We start from the raw sequence: 19,673 nt of genomic DNA on the forward strand, positions 1-19,673 counted from the left end.
GATTGACTTTGGCCCTCTGGGGCCCCGGGGTCACTGAGGCATGAGAGAGAAAAGCAGCAGGAGGAGTGCAATCAGGATGAAGAAGAGGACGGAACGTGTGATTCCTGCGAAGAGCAGAGCAAGCGAGCATGAGGTTCAGCGGGGCAGAGTCCACTCATCTCTAACAGGAGGGAGGAACGCTGATTCAGGCACGTCTGTTCCTGAGCGCTCACCCTCATCCCCCCTTCACCCTGGGGGACCCGAAAAATGAGGGACCATTAAGATATAAAGCACAATAAAACCTTTCTGAAAGGAGTGGATGAGTCTCTCCAAAAGTCTAATGAATGCTAAAGTAAATCATTTAAATACTCATCTTAAATAAGGCATATTTTGAAATGTTATGTAAAAAAAAAAAACTAAAAAAAACCTAGACTTTTCCTTTTAAAATGCTTTTGTATATATACATATTGCGTAGGAAGATAGTGGATATTAACATGGTGTTTGTGTTGGTTGAAAGATTTGCAGCGCGTTAACCAATACCCGATTAACTAAATGACTGTACGGGACGGGTGAGCGATGGATCTCCTAGAGAGCAATAAGTGAAAGACAGAAAAAGTTGAAGGACTTTTTTGTGACGTCGAATCCCTGAATTTAAAAAGCATTTACTTCAGATTTGCTGTAGATTTGAAGTGTCTGGTCCTGTGCCAGCATCACATGCTCCGCCTGTATTTATTCTCCTTCTTACATTTACGGTGGCCATTTCTTCAGATTTTGACCCCTCATGAGGAGCCATCAAAGTCTTCTTTTGAACGTTGTATCCATAAAAAGGTCATGAATTCTTTAGTGTGTTGTAAAAGCGCAGTACAGCATCATATCTGTTGACTGATGCGTGTTGTAATGCTGTTAATTGTTCTGCCTGTGCAATTCAAATGAAATGTCAAGTGATTTTTGCAAACACTGAGTGGGGCGTCAAAAGTTTGTAGATCGAAAGGGATGGCCTTCAGTATACTCAGTAAATGTTATAGGCCTAAGTTTGCTTGAAATTAATGTAAAAAATTAGAAATCAATCTAATCTATTTATTCTACTTCTGAGACCCAGAAAAAAAAAAAGGTTTTTAATTTTGTATTATTTGTCATTACACTGAGTTTAGACCATAAGAAATAAGGATTTCAGGATTTTTTTTTAACCCAACTTTGTATAAAGATGATTCTCAACTTTGTTATCAAAGATATAACAGAATGAACTGATATAGGCTACCTTTTTACTTTATGCAGTATGTGTAAAATGGCCATAAATGTGTAGTCCCATTCGATACAATAATAAAGCTTTATTCCAGACACAGGTCCATATAACACATCATACAGTGCAAAAAGGAGTATCTACACTGTATCTAATCTGCGTAATGTGTTCTTGGGGCATCATGTAATGAATAAAGACGTGTAATAATGGGAGTAATAATTGGCAACATTTTCATAATAATATCTAATATTGGAATCATAGGAATATTGATATGTAATTGCTTTCCCTATTCACTTGGTGTGTCTCCCAAAATGGCTGACAAACATGCTTTAAGTTGTGGTGTCCTCTACAGTGGACATGTATGAAATCAATGCCCTTGTAACAGCAAGTCATATTTTGATTAGAAACCCCATAACATTTTCCTGAAATGTTGATTTTTAAAAAACAATTTGAAAATTAGTCAGATTTAAATTATATTTACAAAATGTCATATTTCCATAAGAGTGCTAAAATTGATCACTAAATTAATGTCAGTCATTTCTAAAGGCCAATGAGTTGTTGTTGTTGTCATGGAGAAACCTCCAAACATTTGGTATCTCTGAATGTGCTCTTTACATAATATCTAGACTTAAAACTGACATGTTATCTGAGAAATTCAAAAAATATAATGTCCATATAGTGGACGAAAGTCTATTCCTGGGTCCTAGGAGGATCTATTTATCTGTCTATCTGTCTGTCTCTGTCTATCACCTGTCTGTCTGTCTGTCTGTCTGTCTATCTATCTATCTATCTATCTATCTATCTATCTATCTATATATATATATATATATATATATATATATCTGTCTGACTCTGTCTATTACCTGTCTGTCTGTCTGTCTGTCTAAATATATATATATCTGTCAATCTATCTGTTGTCTCTGTCTATCACCTGTCTGTCTATCTATCTGTCTATCTGTCTATCTATCTATCTATCTATCTATCTATCTATCTATCTATCTATCTATCTATCTATCTATCTGTCTATCTATCTGTCTGTCTGTCTGTCTATCTATCTATCTATCTGTCTATCTATCTGTCTATCTATCTGTCTATCTATCTATCTGTCTATCTATCTATCTATCTGTCTATCTATCTCTATCTATCTATCTATCTATCTATCTATCTATCTATCTATCTGTCTGTCTGTCTATCTATCTATCTATCTATCTATCTATCTATCTATCTATCTATCTATCTATCTATCTATCTATCTATCTATCTGTCTATCTATATATGTATATATATATATATCTGTCTGTCTATCACCTGTCTATCTATCTGTATCTATCTATCTGTCTCTCTGTCTTTCTGTCTATCTATATGTCTGTCTCTGTCTATCTGTCTGTCTGTCTATCTATCTGTCTGTCTCTGTCTATCACCTGTCTATCTATCTATCTGTCTGTCTATCTATCTATATACATCTGTCTGTCTGTCTGTCTGTCTGTCTGTCTCTGTCTATCTATCTGTCTGTCTATCTATCTGTCTGTCTCTGTCTATCACCTGTCTATCTATCTATCTGTCTGTCTATCTATCTATATACATCTGTCTGTCTGTCTGTCTGTGTGTCTGTCTATCACCTGTCTGTGTTTCTATCTATCTATCTCACAGTAAAAAGTGATCAGTTGACTTAACATTAAAAAAGTGAGGAAACCCGTTGCCTTAATAGGTTTAAGTAAATAAACGTCATGCCTATTGAATAAATTAAGTTATGTGAACTTGACAATTCCACATAACTTAATTTTTTTCAATTACGCATGAAGTTTATTTACTTCATTTTAAGGCAACATGTTTCCTCACTTTTTTAAGTTAAGTCAACTGAGCACTTTTTACATTCTATCTATCTATCTATCATCTATCTATATGTCTGTCTGTCTTTCTGTCTGTGAGATAGAGACAGACAGAGAGAGAGAGAGAGAGAGAGAGAGAATCTGAGATTGTAGAGTTGAGAATAAAGAAGGCCGTTGGTATTGTGTGAAGATGAGATTTCTGTAAGGGGGATGTTTAAATCAGCGGGGGCTTCAGAGCTGCAGTCCGTTCTGGGAGAGTAGCTCCACTCACACTCCTTATTTCCTCTACCACTGATCTCATTTGCTCCTCTGCCTCCTTAAAGGAAATGAGTGTGAAGTCTTTCAGTCACTTTAATTTTGACAAATGCGCAGAGCTTGCGGTCAGTTGTAGTATACCTCACGACTCAATCAATAATATATAATGTCAATTATATGAAATTAGTTATTGTAAAATTTCTAATCATTTCTCCGTCCTTTAACATGGAAACAAGAATGACAATAATTAGTTAGTAAAAATATAAATAAATAAATGATGGTAAAGCTTTAACAAAAAACATCTGCATTTTAAAGTAGTTTGTAATCCTTAAAATTGGTCTAATTCATCCAATAGTTTGTGCAAAATGTGTTGTGTGTATATTCACACACCTAGGCTGTTTTATAACACAATCATAATCATTGCGCATCATCATGAAAAGGAAGCTCGTGAAGGTTAGATTACTGTGGTTAATGTCTAACAGGGTGATCAACGGAGTCTTTATATGGTGTAACACCTGTGGCACAGTTCTGTCACGGCAAACACAGACAATAAATGCCTCGAGACCTTACCTATCTCCCAGAACATGACAGAAATAAACTGTGTGTGTGTGTGTGTTCTTGTGTTTATGTGTCCTTTTGAGTCCAAGTCAAGGTCCAGCTTACTGACCGGAACTCATCTTTCTGGTCACTGATTCCCCAGCTTACCCGTCATGTCTAAAATGTGTGTGTAAGTATAAAAGTTTTACTAATTACACCATTTTAGCATATTTTAGCCATACTTAAACAGTTTCATATATCTGTAAATGCCTCACTTAGATCAAATATCGATGAATAGATGCCTATCGATCGACTCTGACAGCTTTTGGTTCAAACTGCAGGCAAATTATCCATATTTACAAAAAGAAAAAAAACATTCCAGTGGTGGAAAGGGAAGGGGCTTTGTTACACAGACAGCAGAGCCTTTCATAGTGTCAGTAAACCACATACAAAACCTCCTGGTCAGAAGAGAGAGAAAGAGAGAGAAAACTAACAAATTATTCATCCGATACAGTCACACTCCAGTGCAGCTTTCACAACAGAAGTAGTTTCACATCCTGGAAAAAAATATGTAATTTCTGTAAGTTTGTTATTAACTGCTGTTAATGATTGAGAACTGACCAGTCCCTAAAATGTGTGAGAAAGGTTGAAATGCAGCGCGCATTAAAATTCTGTTCCAGCAGCAGATTTGATCTTGTGAATTACTCATATTGTGTCTACGATTTTACATTTTCATAATGATTCTTTTTATGTAGCATTTTGATTCCAGTCTATTTATGAAAAACATTAATGCTGAATTTTCACACTTTTACTGTTGATGTGTCACTGATCAACATTTGTGCTCGTTGAAAAGTCACATTTTGCTTTTCAGAATCAAATAAATGAGAAAATGACTAAAGAAGAAAGAGGGGTCTACGAATGATGGAAAATGGGGTGTTTTTCTACACTGTAAAAAAAAGTTGCTTTGAAAAAATTGAAAAGTATACAATCAACTTAAATGTTTAAGTCATTTCAACTTAAATTACATTAAACTGACTTTAAAAAAATATTTGAATCTTGTATAATTTACAATAAATGTGAAAATTGCTTAACTTAATTTGATGAGTTAAAACAATGTAAAGACATATGTTGTCATAACTTATAATTTTTATTACTCATATTTGAGTAATGATTATCATAAAATGAACGCATTATAGGAGCAGAATAAAAACTAACCAATAATAACAAATATAACGATTAATTAATTATCTTTTTTTTCAGAGGAGGGTGCCACCTTTTATTCTCAAGTAAAAAACAGTATTTTAAGCTTATAACAAGACATAAGCAAATAAATGAAATGAAGAAATACAAATAGATTTGTGACTATTTAAATCACAAAACAACTTTTCAGAAACAATTTATTAGCCTGTTGTTATTAAATGTTTATAATGCAGTATTTATTTATTCATAAATAATGTTTAATTACAATCAACTTGGATGTCTTGGATATCAACTTTAAAAAAATGAGTTGAATCTTGTATAACTTATAAAAAACCTGAAATTTGCTTAACTTATTTTGATGAGTTACTGCAATATAAAAACATGTTGTCATAATAACTTATTGATCATATCATTTTTACAGTGTACTATTAATAAGCTGTAGGTTAATAAGGAGTTTATTGAGGCAAAAGTTGTAGTTAAGAATTGGACCCTAATCTAAAGTGTGACCCAAAAGCAGACTAATACAGAATTGGATTCCTCTAAATTTCTCATTTATATTAGCATTATTCATAAACGAGTAAATAGCATTTGCATAAGGTGCAACAGCCAATGACCATGCAGTCAGCTCCGCCCCCCAGGAACGTAGAACTACTTCCTTCAGCAGGTGCGCTCGTGCACTGGACAACTGCAAAACTTTGCGTTAAGACACTTTAGTCTCATGTGCTTCCGTCCTTAAAAACACTCTTCGTTTCAATTAATTTCACACGTCTATTTACCGAGGCCGCGAGGATTTTCAACGAGACCGGATTGATGTTTACTGACATGGTGTCCAAGTTGACGTCGCTTCAGCAGGAGCTCCTGAGCGCCTTGTTGGACTCGGGGGTCACTAAGGATGTGCTGGTCCAGGCGCTGGAGGATTTATGCCCGTGTTCCGCCGAATTCGGAATAAAAATGGAAAAACCCTTGTCCCCGGCGAGTGTCAACGGCGGCAGCGACTCCAGTGATTCGAAGCCGGTGTTTCTGACTCTGACCAGCGCGCAGGGGAAAGGCGGTAAACTGTCCGGGGATGAAGGCTCAGACGACGGGGATGACTTCGACACGCCGCCGATCCTGCGCGAGCTGCAGTCTCTCAACACGGAGGAGGCGGCGGAGCAGCGCGCGCAGGTGGAGCGCATGTTATCGTGAGTTATTCATATACTGATACTTGACTTTTCAGTTCATTAACTAAATGTCACCTTATTAAAATATTATATGCAAACAATGCAACATGTTACATTACAATAGGCCTACTACATGCTTTTTTTAAATTCCAGTCGCAATAAGAGTGCGCAATAATGAGCAGCTCAATAAAATAACCTGTAGGCTAGTTCTTTTAAATTCTCTGTAGACACTTGTCTAATTTTATCCTATATAATTTATTTATTTTCTTTTATTAATTATTTTTTTCTTTTTGCTTGCCCAATATATATTTTTTAAAATAAAATGATCTACGAAACCAATACCAAAATTAGCCTATTGTGATGAAGCAATTTTTTTTTCTTATTTCAGTATTATTTTAATATTGTTTTAATTAGCCTAGCCTACCTAATTATGCAACTTTAGACACAAAAAATCGAATACATTTAAAATTTCGGCAAAAAAAAAAAAAAATCGAAATGTTATCGAATGTGCAAAAGTAGCCTATAAAGAGGACAAGATATTAATATTGACGTAAAGTCAAAAACGAAACCACGTGTAGTTGTTATTAATTTATTTCTATAAATCATCAACAGAAAGATACACAATGTCGTATGAATAGAGGGAAAAGATATCTAGTTATTCATTGTCCAAAGTTATAGTCTTAAATCAACATCCTCGAGCACACTCAATGTGAGGGGTTATTTCCCCAAACAAACATTAGAGGATCCGTCAGACATTTTCATTTTTTTTTGTTTAAACTTATTGAACCGATCACAAGCGTTTTACTTGTTGTATGCTGATTGCTGTTTTTTTTTTTTTTTCACACGAGGCTTAAAATTAAGAGATTTATTAAGGCATTTTGTCGGCTATAGCCTACGTCAAATTAGAGGCATTTAAAATGATATAGGCTACAACCAATGCCATGCCGGGCCTATTATTATTATTTATTATTTTATTGTATGAATATATACAGTTCGTCTTGCCTATATACAATTATTATTATACAGTTATTAATCCCAAATAATCAACTCAGTAGGCCTTTTGATAGGAGGGGAAAAAAATAATGTCGAGTTGCTTGTGAATCTGCTGATAATAGCCTAGTGTGTGTGGTTGTCAGTGAGGACCCGTGGCGCGTGGCTCGCACTGTGAAAGGCTACATGCAGCAGCACAATATCCCTCAGCGCGAGGTGGTGGACGTGACGGGCCTCAACCAGTCGCACCTGTCCCAGCACCTCAATAAAGGCACGCCGATGAAGACGGCCAAGCGAGCCGCGCTTTACACCTGGTATGTCCAGAAACAGCGCGAAATCGACAGACGTAAGTCAACATCTCAGTACAACGTTCATTACAATCTAGCTTATGTAGTAGACTGTTTTGTTCCCTTTGCGAGCTTAAAAGTAAATTCATCTATTTACATTATTTAACAAAATTTCATACAAGTGACATTCATTTTAAGCTTTATTTATTTTATAAGCTCTCGTTTATTTATTTATTTTTGCATCTGGTATTGATGTTTGTTATATAAGCCTACTGTACAATGCAGTGAATCATTTTATGTATTATTACATTTGCTAACGAATTATACTTGTAAAACATGAATTGTAGCCTTTTGGTGTGTTTTATATATTGCATTTTATTACAGCACGGAGAGCTACACTAGAACACTTTTTGACTTTCTCAGTTTGTGTAAATTCACTTGGGGTTCAGAGTATTTCTTTTCCTCCCTCGATTAATTTCACACATGTCTAGTACAATTATGTGGTTTTGTTTCATTAATACAAATACAGTGTATACTTTTTTCTTGATTTACCCCGAAATAATGGAAGTGATGTGTGACAACATGCCCCATAGGTGGGGTCCATTGTAACATGACCATATGACAGCTTCAATGTTATCTGATCTAAAAAAAAAAAAAAAAACAAGACAAACTAAAATATTTTGTCAATAAATACAATTCTTAACTTTTTCATGTAAAATAATGGCATATTTTGTGTAATTTTTTAGTTTGACAACAAACACAACACAAAACACAGTTATACAGCATAGTTCAAAACATAATAATAATGACTGATTTCTTAACATTGACTCTCAGTCTTTATTCACCTTTTTCTCATGGTTTCTCAATAGAATTCATAAAAGTAAAGAATAGAATAGCATAGTTCTAATAGGAGCACAGTATCGCAGTTACAACATGCCCCATCTGCGCAACTGGGATTTAAACCCGGCTAGTGCTGGTTAGCGAAGCATTAAAGAACTCTCAACTGTTAAATAACAGATATATAAGATTAAAATAATATCAGATTTGTCTCATTTTAAATAAACACAATAAACATGAAAAAAAATAACTTTTAAATTAAGATTTTTTTAATTTTGGCAAAATAAATTCTCTATAATAGTGTTGATATGGCAACTATAAAATACAGTAAATTTTGTCATGCTGGCATGTGTGGAAAGTTTTAAACCATGTGTGTTAGTTTGTGCTCACCCCTACACTGTGTCTATTATAAATGACCTACAGCACATTTATTTAATCTATATGAAAAGCCTCTTTTTTTAATGTTTTTATCTTGTCAATTGTTATACTCTTGTTTCGCAAACTTTGGTCAGATAATTTAGAAGATAATTTATTCATATTTGTAGACTGCGTAATACATGTTCTTTACTTGCTCTGAATAGCCTACATTTATGAAGGACATTCACTTTTCAAGGTCAACATGTTAATTTTCATACAAATTGGTGCTAATTACTTATGTATGTATATATATATGTGTGTGTGTGTGTGTGTGTACTGTACGTACTTTCATACAAAGTGACGCTACTTGTGTGTGTGTGTGTGTGTGTATGTATATATATACACTACCGTTCAAAAGTTTGGGGTCGGTACGATTTTAAATACTTTTAAAAGAATTCTCTTCTGCTAACCATGGCTGCGCTTATTTGATTAAAAATACAACAAAAATCAGTTATAGTATTAAATATTATTCCAGTGTAAATCAGCTGTTTGCTGTGTGAATATATAGTAAAGTGTAATTTATTCCTGTGATCAAAGCTGAATTTTCAGCATCACCAGTGTCAGTGTTTTCAGTGTCAAATGATCCTTCACAAATCAGTATAATATGAGGATTTGATGCTCAAGAAACATTTATTATTATTATCAATGTTGAAACAGTTGTTGGTCTGTCAGTTGTACAGTTTTTTTTTGTTTTTTTTGGGATTCTTTGATGAATAGGAAGTTCAAAAGAACAGCATTTGTTTGAAATAGAATCTTTTGTAACATTATAAATGTCTTTACTGTCCTTGATAAATAAAAGTATTGATTTCTTTCCTCCAAAAAATAAAAATAAAATTCTCACTGACCTCAAACTTTTGAACGGTAGTGTATATATGTATGTATGTATGTACAGTGTGTGTGTGTGTGTGTGTGTGTGTGTGTGTGTGTGTGTATACACATATATGTACGTACTCTGTTCTGTAAGCCCCATTCTTGGATCTATTATTATTATTACCACCCTCAAAATTGTATCTTCATTATGGGCCTCCCCATCCAAGCACTATATATCACGATTCTGCCTTACTCTGCCCCAATCGTGTCCCCCTCTTATTTCCGCAGAGTTCGACCGTGTTCAGGGCTCTGACCTCAGTGACTCAGGCAGTCAGGATCAGGTCCTGTTTTTTTTCCCAGAATTCAATCCTACTGGACACAGTTCGGGCGCTCCCGGAGGTTCTGCAGGACCAATCGGAGATGAGGGGGAGCCAGGCTCTAAGAGGATGAGACGAAACCGTTTCAAATGGGGTCCGGCATCTCAAGAGATACTTTATCAGGCTTATGAACGGCAGAAAAACCCCAGCAAAGAAGAGAGGGAGGCGCTGGTGGAGGAATGCAACAGGTAATGCTCACTCTCTCTCTTCTGTGTTGCTGTCCGTTTCAGTGAAATTACAACGTGAACAACTGCATTCACAGACATGCAACTGCAATTTAGATTTATTTAAAAAAAAATTTCTATACAGTTATTAATATTAGTTTTAGTATTTGTAAAAAATATGTTGAAAATAAATACGAATAAATATATTTATTTATACTTTGAAGAAAAAATGAGCACTACTTTTTTCTTAATCATCTTTGTTTTATATAAATATAACAAAGATGATCTAAGATGATATATATTTATACATAACAAAGATGATCGATGAAAAGATGAGCACTACTATGAAATACTATGAATATATTTATTTGTATTTATATATATAAATATATATAAAACATGTATAATATTATTTTAATATGTTTGATCTATTTTTATGTTTTGCATTTTATGATATTACATACAATATATACTATCTCTTTTTTAAATTACCAACACCACATTTATTTGAATATTTATAAAATCTATATGTAAAGTCTTTTGTTTTTATTTTTGATACATTTTTATATTCTCTTGTTTCTTCGACTTTGTTTGGATACTTATTTATTTTATTTATGCTTTAAAACACAGTGGCACTCATGCATTGGTTTTAGTTTTATTAAACATATGTTTTATATATCTGTTAAATTACATTTAATTAATATTACATCATTTGTTTCTTTTTTTCTGTTCGACAATATAAGATATACATTTATTTGAACACATTTGATCTATTGGAAATAGCGGTTGGTTATTTTTGGGTATGTTCTCAGGGCAGAGTGTGTGCAGAGGGGTGTGTCGCCCTCTAAAGCTCACGGACTTGGATCTAACCTGGTCACGGAGGTTCGTGTGTACAACTGGTTTGCAAACCGGCGGAAGGAGGAAGCCTTCAGACAGAAGCTGGCTATGGACACATACCCACCCCACAGCATGAACCCCCTGCTGTCCCATGTGTCATCACACACCCAGCACCATCACAGTGCCTCCGATTCAAGTAAGTGCATGTAACAATCCCACAGAAAACAGAAGCGCAGACTCTGTTTACACCTCTCAGATGATCCGATGTCATGCAAACCGGAAAAGTTGGAAGTGTTATTTTAGTATTATTTATATGCTATTATAGTTTTTATGAATTTTTTTAATTAGCTTTATATATATATATATTATTTAGTATTGCTGGGCAACAATTAATCGCATCCAAAATAAAAGTGTGTGTTTACATAATATATGTGTGTGTATTGTGTATAATTATTTTGTATATATAAATACACACATATGCATGTACAGTATATATTTAAGAAAATATTTTATTTATATATAAAATATTTATATTTACATCTAATATAAATTATGTATAAATATATATACAGTATATACATGCAAATGTTTCTTAAATATATACATGCATATGTGTATATTTATATATACAAAATAATTATACACAGTACACACATATATTATGTAAACAATCTTTTATTTTGGATGCAATTAATCGCGATTTATGTTATATGCTTTTGTCACTTATTATTTTTCATATTACTATTTAGGTTTAATTTAAAGGTTAAAGATTCTAGTTCAGTTTTTGTTTTTATTGATTTATTTTTGCAGTTACTAATTTCAGTGTTTCAACTTAAACTTAAGACAGCATTTCTTTTTGCTTAAGCTTTTTCATCTAATATTTATTTCAATGAACACAAATGTTTTTAATAGTTTTAGTTAACGATAATAGCCCTGATTTACCGCAGTATTTGAGCGTTATTGCCTGGTTTCACAGACAGGGCTTAGATTAAGCCAGGATTTGGCCTTAGTTAAATTAGGACATTTAAGTAGCTTTAATAAACATGCCTTGGGAAAAAAAACATAACTGGTGTGCATCTTGTGACAAAACAATGGCACTGACATATTCGAACACCCAATATTATTGGCAATATTGCATTATGCCAATGAAAGTTGCTTTCAGTTAAAACAGCTCAAACATGCATTTTAGTCTGGGACTAGACTTAAGCCTTGACTGTTAAACCGGGGTATGATGCGTGTTAGTATCAGGTGTAAATAGGGTCACAAAAGCAGTAAGATTGTGTTTGTTTCATTGGAATTCTTCCGTCCCATTGGTGTGTGAACAAAACACACAGCCACACCCGCAGACACATGTGAGATACAAGGACATAAAATCTTTAGGGTCAAACCAGGGTCAAGTCAAGGTTCGAGCTTTGAGTCTGGGAGGGTGTGTTTTGCTCCCTCAGAAGATCGATAGCTTGTTGGAAAAAAAGGTATTTTAAACCCAGAAGGATCATGCAGTGGCTTAAAACGATCATATAATAAAATCAAAATGCTTCAGCTTAACTTTTGGCAACTACAAAAGGGCACTTTTCTGTGGAAAAGCCGTAAACTGTCAGCCTGTGAAATGGACCGAATTCCGCAGAATGTTTACAAATGGATTAATATTACGTCAAGAGAGTGAGTCAGAGGACAGCGTGTTTGCTCAAGCTGTGTGTTCTGCTACAGTCACTGACCTCCAACGGTTCAAAAGCTCTTTGATTGTATTTGTTTTCCCCGGAGCAAGAAAATGCACAACATTTAGAATAATCAGTTTTCAGGTATGTTTACGAGAATGCGTTTAAGGAATAGACGGCCTCATAAAGGCCTTTCAGTGTTTGGACTGCAGACTCTTATCATTCGAGCTGCATTTACAGCAACGCAACTAGGTCAAATAAAGATAGACGGAATCAGGTCAGCATGTGCCGACTAGCAGCTTTCTCTTTTTCCCAGTGTGACAACACAACAAATTGCACATTTTTGTCGTCAAAGCATTAACTGCACAATACTACTAAAAAGTGTTTCTTGTGTTTTTCGCTGCAGAACTCAGGTACAGTCAACAAGGAACCAGTGAGGTCACTTCCTCCACAACCATCAGTCACCATGGCAGCAGCCAATCAGTATTGCAACAGGTGTCTCCGGGTAGCCTGGACCACTGCCACGGCTTGTTATCGCCGGACGCCAAAATGGTAAAGAACAAACCGTCACGACGTGCACGCTTTGACAAGTACGGGTCTGGCAGCCCTTTTTTTCAACCGTGTAGTCGCAGAGATCAATGTACATTTTACAGACATGATTGATAAAGTCGCCTTTATTTGGAAACTGACTCAACTAGGTCAAAGAGAGCATTGATCTAGCATGTGAAGGCAGTATGTTTAACACAGAAACCCAGCCTTTATTCACTTTCATTCACTTTTATATACACCCCCCCAATAAACATTTGTAATGTTATGTTAGTGAAGTTTTTCGGTAACGCTTCCTTTTACAGTACAGTACTTACCTGTACTTACAGTGTACTTACCTAGAAATTACTGGCTAATATAAGGTAAGTACATGGGTTAGGGGTAGGTTCAGGGTTAGTACCTAGTTATTAGTACCAGTAATTATAATTACTATAATAAGTACATAGTAAGTGCATGGGTAACAGGACTGTAAAAGGAAGCGTTACCAGTTTTTCACCACAGGAAAGGAACCACGTCCTTACCTGCAAAGTGTTTGTGTATCTTATATGTATTGACATTGTGTGTGTGTGTGTGCGTGTGTGTGTGTGTGTATGTGTCCAGATCTCGGTATCTGGTGGAGTCTTGCCTCCTGTGAGCACTTTGACCAACATTCATAGTCTGTCTCAGTCGTCTCATCATCATCATCATCAGCAAGCACAGAGCCTCATTATGAGCCTGGCCGCTCAAAGTGAGTGTATCGCCATTTTTATTTACTCCTCCTTCTTCTTCTTCATATCTGTAACACTGTAAAAAATATCCTATTAAATTTACGATAAAAACTGCTGCTGTGGTTGCCAAAAATGAATACAGTGACTACATTTCAAGTATTTCTGGATGGCATATTGGTGACTGTATATATTCTTATTTCCCACTGTAATTGTACAGTACATAGTTTTTCTGGCAAAAACTCAAATGCAGTATTTACATATAATTGCTATGTGCTTTTTAAACATATATGTAAGGTATCTTACAGTTAACAATACAGTTTTACTGTAGCATTCATTTTTTCATTTTTATTACACATTTTGACATCTGCGGTATTATTAAAACTATTATGTTTTTCTGATGTGATGAAAGGTGGTATTTGGCCTGAAACGTTTAAAAACTACTAACCTACACTGTCATTCATTTTTTTATCAAATGGAATTTCAAAAATAATTCAAACAGGTTCTCTCAACACTCCCTCCTCTTTCTATTGGTCAGACAAACAGATACCCACGCCCCCAAACTCATGTCATTGGTTGAGACACTGCATTACTGGTAGGGATTCTTAAACAGAGCAATGTTTTGATAGCAGGAGAAACAGCATCTTGCTGATCTAGTTAGATCATAACAAAACCTTTATAGCTAGCTAGCTGAGTGATAACACATCTGGTTTAATGACATTTAAAGGTCACTCTATCGCCCTCTTGAGTGCTGGAGTGTTGACTGCCACTAACACAAGAACATTTGATGAGTAGGTCAAGCATTTGAGTCCTTGTTTGCACACTTGCCTAAGCCAGTAAACGGACGACAGCTAATCCTAACAGAGTTCATTTACAGGTTCATTTACAAGCCTTGAAGGTACAATAGCAAAATCATTCCGTTTAATTCTAAGGATCAGATTCAAATCATCATGTAAAACTAAAATTGGACAGTTCTGGTGCAAAAAGAACATTATAAATGGACTTGTGTAGGATGTGGCCCCTTTAATTCTTTAATTGTAGTTATTTAGGTGTGTATTTTTGGCCAAAACATTTTTCTATATGTCTATATAATCTATATTTAAAAATATAGCCTATAATGTCTATATATCATTTTTATTTCAGTTTTAGGTTTAGTTTTTTTTAGGGCTGTCAAATGATTAATCACGATTAATCACATCCAAAATAAAAGTTTTTTTTACATAATATATGTGGGTGCACTGTGTATAATTATTTTGTATATATATAAATACACACATGCATGTATATTTAAGAAAAAAATATTATTTATATATAAAATATTTATATATAATATAAATTATATATAAATCTATATACAGTATATACATGAAAATATTTCTTAAATATATACAAGCATGTGTGTGTATTTATATATATAAAATATTATACACAGTGCACCCACATATATTATGTAAAAAAAACTTTTATTTTGGATGTGATTAATCACGATTAATCATTTGACAGCCCTAGTTTTTTTTTAGTACATCAAGTTAAACTAAATAAAAATAAGAAAAAATGAAAACATTTTTAAGTTTTTTATTTTATTTTTGTGTGTGTGTGTGTGTGTGCGTTCCTGTGTGCGTGCGTGTGTATGTGTGTTTTTAAATAATATATACAGTCTAGTATAAAGGATTATTATTATTTAAATTCTTTTCATTTTCAAATCTTTTAGAACAATTTGAACAACAAGTTCTGGCTTTGACACGGTTTTTACGTTTCGCCAGGTCTGGCATCGCCTCAGTCTCAGAGCGTGCCCGTCATCAACAGTGTGTCTGGCCTGGCCACCCTGCAGCCGATGCAGTTCCCACAGAACACCAGCCTGACGCAGCTGACCACAGCTCACCTCTCCCAGCAGCCCTTCACACAGTCGCACAGTAATAACCCCTGCTTATCAATGCAGAACACACTGTGATTCTGAACAACAATGTGCAAAACTCACATTTCGCTTGTCTTTTTCAGTGTACTCGACCAAACAAGAAGCCGCCCAGTTTTCCCATCCATCTCGATATACGACCATGGACACCAGCACTATCACACACCTGGGCTCCAACAAGCAGGTCAAACTTCAGTTTCTTATACTTTCTATCCACCTTACTTCTAATGTAAGAGCGGGTGCAGCCATTTGTAACTTGAATGTGCAAGTGTTTACTTATTGTATACATAAACACTGGTTTGTAGTGCAAATAGTAGTACCGTTTATTGCACTTTGTTATTTTTCTAGTTATTTACCTTTAGGCCCTGTTTACACCTGGTATTAAGATGTGTTTTGGTCAATCAGATCGCTAAGTAGACGACGCTAAATACAGGTGTAAACGGGGTCTAAAACGTTTTGAGCTTGTCCACTTTCAACCACTTCCAGAGGTAGTCGAAAACGCATTCAACCAGATTGCTTTCGTAGTGTAAACGCTCATATGGTCGAATGCATTCGAACAGCCACAAAAGACCGTCTACTCTCTGCCTACTTATGCTTAAACATTATGGGAAGTGTGCACTAGCCAGACGGGATTTAAACTTTGTCGGCTGAAGACCTAAGTTTGGTTTGAAGACAAAAAATGTACCAAGCACAATGTTCTCTCTCACCATTCCTGATTTCTAGCACAGTCTTGCGGCTGTCAGAGCAGAAACTAAAGCTGGTGCTCTCCGTATGTTTTTCAATCGACTCCGGTCACGTTCATATGTAAATTGCATGAGCTTATTTTGTCCATTAGATCGAATGATCTGAAAAAACACATAGACCCTCGCCTCAGAGAAATCAGGACAGAAGTGGTTAAAAATGGACAAAAGAGATGGATTAAAACACCAGGTGTAATCTTAATCTTATTACCAGGTGTAAACAGGGCTAATGAATCTGAACAGAAAGTAACTTACTTCCGCATTGCAAAATAAGGTGTATACATTTTTATAAAGTGGTCAATGTTGATATTTCTCTCTCTGTACATAAACAGTGCCTATCTGTATTTGCGGTCCTGATGGATAATCGTTACTTTCTGTTGTCACTGCAGTGTCCATTGCAGGCCTGGTGAACAAACGCAACCGAAGCGAGAACTTCCTCGGCAGCTTAGCAACCGCGGTCCGTGACCTCTGCGTTTCTCAGTTACGCTGGTAACCTATCACCATGGAGAAACAATAGGAGCAGAACTGCCTCTGGATTCAGCAACAAATGAAGAATAATGATTGATATATTACAACTTTAAGCCATATGACAGAACAAACTGGCGGAACTTGCTAAGACGATTGAATACTGAGCCGAAGCTTTCACACCCATCGGTTTTAGGGGATGAAATCTTCAATGATACTGTACATACAATTTAATGAGGAAATATGGTTGGTTATTAAATACAAGGTCAAGGTTTCAGGCAAAGCAACAACAACAACAACATAAATAGTCAATCACGGATGAGATTTTGTTTTCCACGCATGTTTGAGATTTGAAATGTATCTCGTATTCTTAAAGAAAATCATCACATTACTGTGTAAATTCACAACATCAGAGTGGTCTTTCCATTTCAGCGCATGGACTTGCACATAAAAGTGATCCCAAAAGATGCTACAAATATAATTGCTTCTCAGGGATTGATTTCACACTACTCCATTGTAGCTAATATTATGAGAATGTGTATAACTTTGCTATTTTTTATATACGTTTTGGAATCACTTCAATCATATTTATATTTGTGTAAATCGATAAATAATACATTTTTGAAGAATACCTCCTGGCGTTAGTGCTCATTTTTATTAGTTTATGACAATGATGTGTTTATTTCTTTGAGAATTGTTTCGTCTGGTAATGTGCCATAGCAGAAAGCAAGGCCACACTTTGCATTTATAATGTGTTCACACACTAATGGAAAGTCAGAGGTGTGAAGGAGGGGTGGAGACAGGACAGAGATCGGCAATAAAAGGGTGTGTATTTGTTTTCCATGCCCCATTAGGTCTATTTCCCTTGTTGTCTCACTGGTCAAAGGGCATGAAAGTATCATCTGAGTTCACTTTTAGGAAGTGAACAGGTGAAGTCATTTCCTTTCCTCTTCTCACATGACTTCTCTAGCATGTGATTACAGGGTTTTTTTTTTTCAGTTTTTCCCTATGGAAACTAAACTAAACTAATTAAAATAGCACCCTGGAGATTAGTTTCTTAATGAAGCAAATGCATGACTGCAAATGTGACCTGTATCAGTGCATCAGAAGAAAACAAGTACTGATATTACTGAAATTGGCAGTGGTTCTGAATATTTACAAAGTCCCGTTCAGGTTCAGAAATGAAATGATAGGAAAATATGCAATAAATAAATGTATTTAATGTGTAAAGTATTGGATCACATAAGATTAAAAAAAAATCAGGCAAATCAGCATATTAGACTGATTTCTGAAGGATCATGTGACACTGAAGACTGGAGTAATTATGCTAAAAATTCAGCTTTACCATCACAGGAATAAATTACAGTTATTTTAAATTAGATTTTTTTTCCCCCACAATATTACTATTTTTATTGTATTTTTTATCAAATAAATTCAGCCTTGTAATATATATATATACAGTATATATATATATATATATATATACAAAAATTCTGCTGTGCTAGGCAGATGCTAATCAAATGGCTTTTACTTTTTTTTACTTTTCAGTAAACATTTTATGATTCCAATGTAGTGTGTAATAAAAATTGTTTAGAAAAAAATGAACAAAAAATACAAATGTATTTCCACTAGTGGCTTCAGACATTTTAACTACTCTATAAGTTCAGATTTCAAATGGAGGACAGTGGGGGAAGAATAGAATATAGCAAGTAAAAGGTAAGTTATGAATCAGTCATTACATTAAAATAACAGTAACATATTGTACATTCCCTCATTAAAGTCTAAAAAACACAAAAACAAAGCCTACAATGATATGACTGTCCATACATGTTTACATAAATGTTGAGACTGAGATGTTCTGAAGCACTCATGTTCTGGCTCCTTCATTTCACACTAACAACAATAAACATATCATTGGTAACAAGTTTATTGAAACTTGTTGGCTGGTCTGTTCATGGACAGAATCAACTTGTAATTGTAACACATTAGCGATTAGCATACTAGCTTCTCCTGTAAAATCCAGAGGCAGCAGAGGACACATGCTGGGACGTGGACAATAGAGGACAACGTGGAGGCGTGGAGCAATGAATGTGCAGACGTCCTTCAGAGCAGCTCAGCAGAAGTGATCTTATGTCAGCTACTGCTGGGGCCAAAGGTCAGAAAGACAGGAGACAGAAAAGCTGACTTTTCTCCTGTAACCCTCTGTTCTCTTCCCACACTGCCATAGCTTGTGTTAAAGGAATGTTCCAGATTCAAGACAAGTTACTTTATCAACAGATTACCACAGAAAAATAATGTTTGAATCAATCCTTCGTTTGTAGAAACAAACACAGCCTAAACATAAGGCAAGACATTCTGGAGGGTGGAAAAGTATTAATATGATGCGTATTTGTGTCTTTCTTGACAAACTGATATAGCTTCTTGTGTTTAAAAATGTGTTTCATTTGAGCTGTAAGGCTTCAATGGTGTTCTATTTCGGGTAATGCATAACCAACATAAGTATTTTTCTCTAAACAGAACATTTCTTGTATTTTTGATCCCGTCATGCAAAAGTTACAGACTTCACCTGCTTAACATGGACATCACAGAGGGTCAAATTTGATGTTGGCTTGGTGAAATTAGAGAAAGGGCCATTATCCCTTGACCATTTCCACCCCCGTGTCCAACTATCAGGGGTCAGTGTGTGGGCCGAACATCAGCCCACAGTGACCCCATACAGAGATCTTCTTGAC

At 35.2% G+C, this 19,673-nt stretch overlaps 1 protein-coding gene across 4 annotated transcripts; it reads left to right on the forward strand.

Moving 5' to 3' along the window:
• The first annotated feature begins 5,679 nt into the window (after positions 1-5,679).
• Positions 5,680-17,572, forward strand: hnf1bb (HNF1 homeobox Bb). Of its 4 annotated transcripts, none has more exons than XM_056262199.1 (10): positions 5,680-6,221; positions 7,337-7,536; positions 9,902-10,106; positions 10,895-11,115; positions 12,981-13,126; positions 13,721-13,847; positions 14,363-14,419; positions 15,588-15,737; positions 15,823-15,920; positions 16,866-17,572. In XM_056262199.1, exons 1-10 carry the CDS (start codon positions 5,851-5,853, stop codon positions 16,884-16,886), a joined length of 1,596 nt encoding a protein of 531 aa, XP_056118174.1. In that variant the 5' UTR covers positions 5,680-5,850; the 3' UTR covers positions 16,887-17,572. The 4 variants fall into 4 exon arrangements, with proteins under 4 accessions (XP_056118174.1, XP_056118172.1, XP_056118175.1 ...); XM_056262197.1 differs by having other exon boundaries at positions 5,681-6,221; positions 9,830-10,106; XM_056262200.1 differs by lacking the exon at positions 14,363-14,419 and having other exon boundaries at positions 5,686-6,221.
• Positions 17,573-19,673: the final 2,101 nt, after the last annotated feature.

The sequence above is a fragment of the Rhinichthys klamathensis genome, unplaced genomic scaffold (assembly GCF_029890125.1).
Source record: "Rhinichthys klamathensis goyatoka isolate OS25496 unplaced genomic scaffold, OSU_Roscu_1.1 h1tg000191l_1, whole genome shotgun sequence".
In the NCBI taxonomy this organism is placed as follows: Eukaryota; Metazoa; Chordata; class Actinopteri; order Cypriniformes; family Leuciscidae; genus Rhinichthys; species Rhinichthys klamathensis.

Excerpts from the sequence above, each read along its gene's own strand:
- hnf1bb (XM_056262197.1), top strand. The coding sequence starts at position 5,851 with ATGTTTACTGACATGGTGTCCAAGTTGACGTCGCTTCAGCAGGAGCTC. Across the intron at positions 6,222-7,336 it reads CAGGTGGAGCGCATGTTATC|TGAGGACCCGTGGCGCGTGG; the intron begins GTGAGTTATTCA and ends TGTGGTTGTCAG. Across the intron at positions 15,921-16,865 it reads ACCTGGGCTCCAACAAGCAG|TGTCCATTGCAGGCCTGGTG; the intron begins GTCAAACTTCAG and ends TTGTCACTGCAG.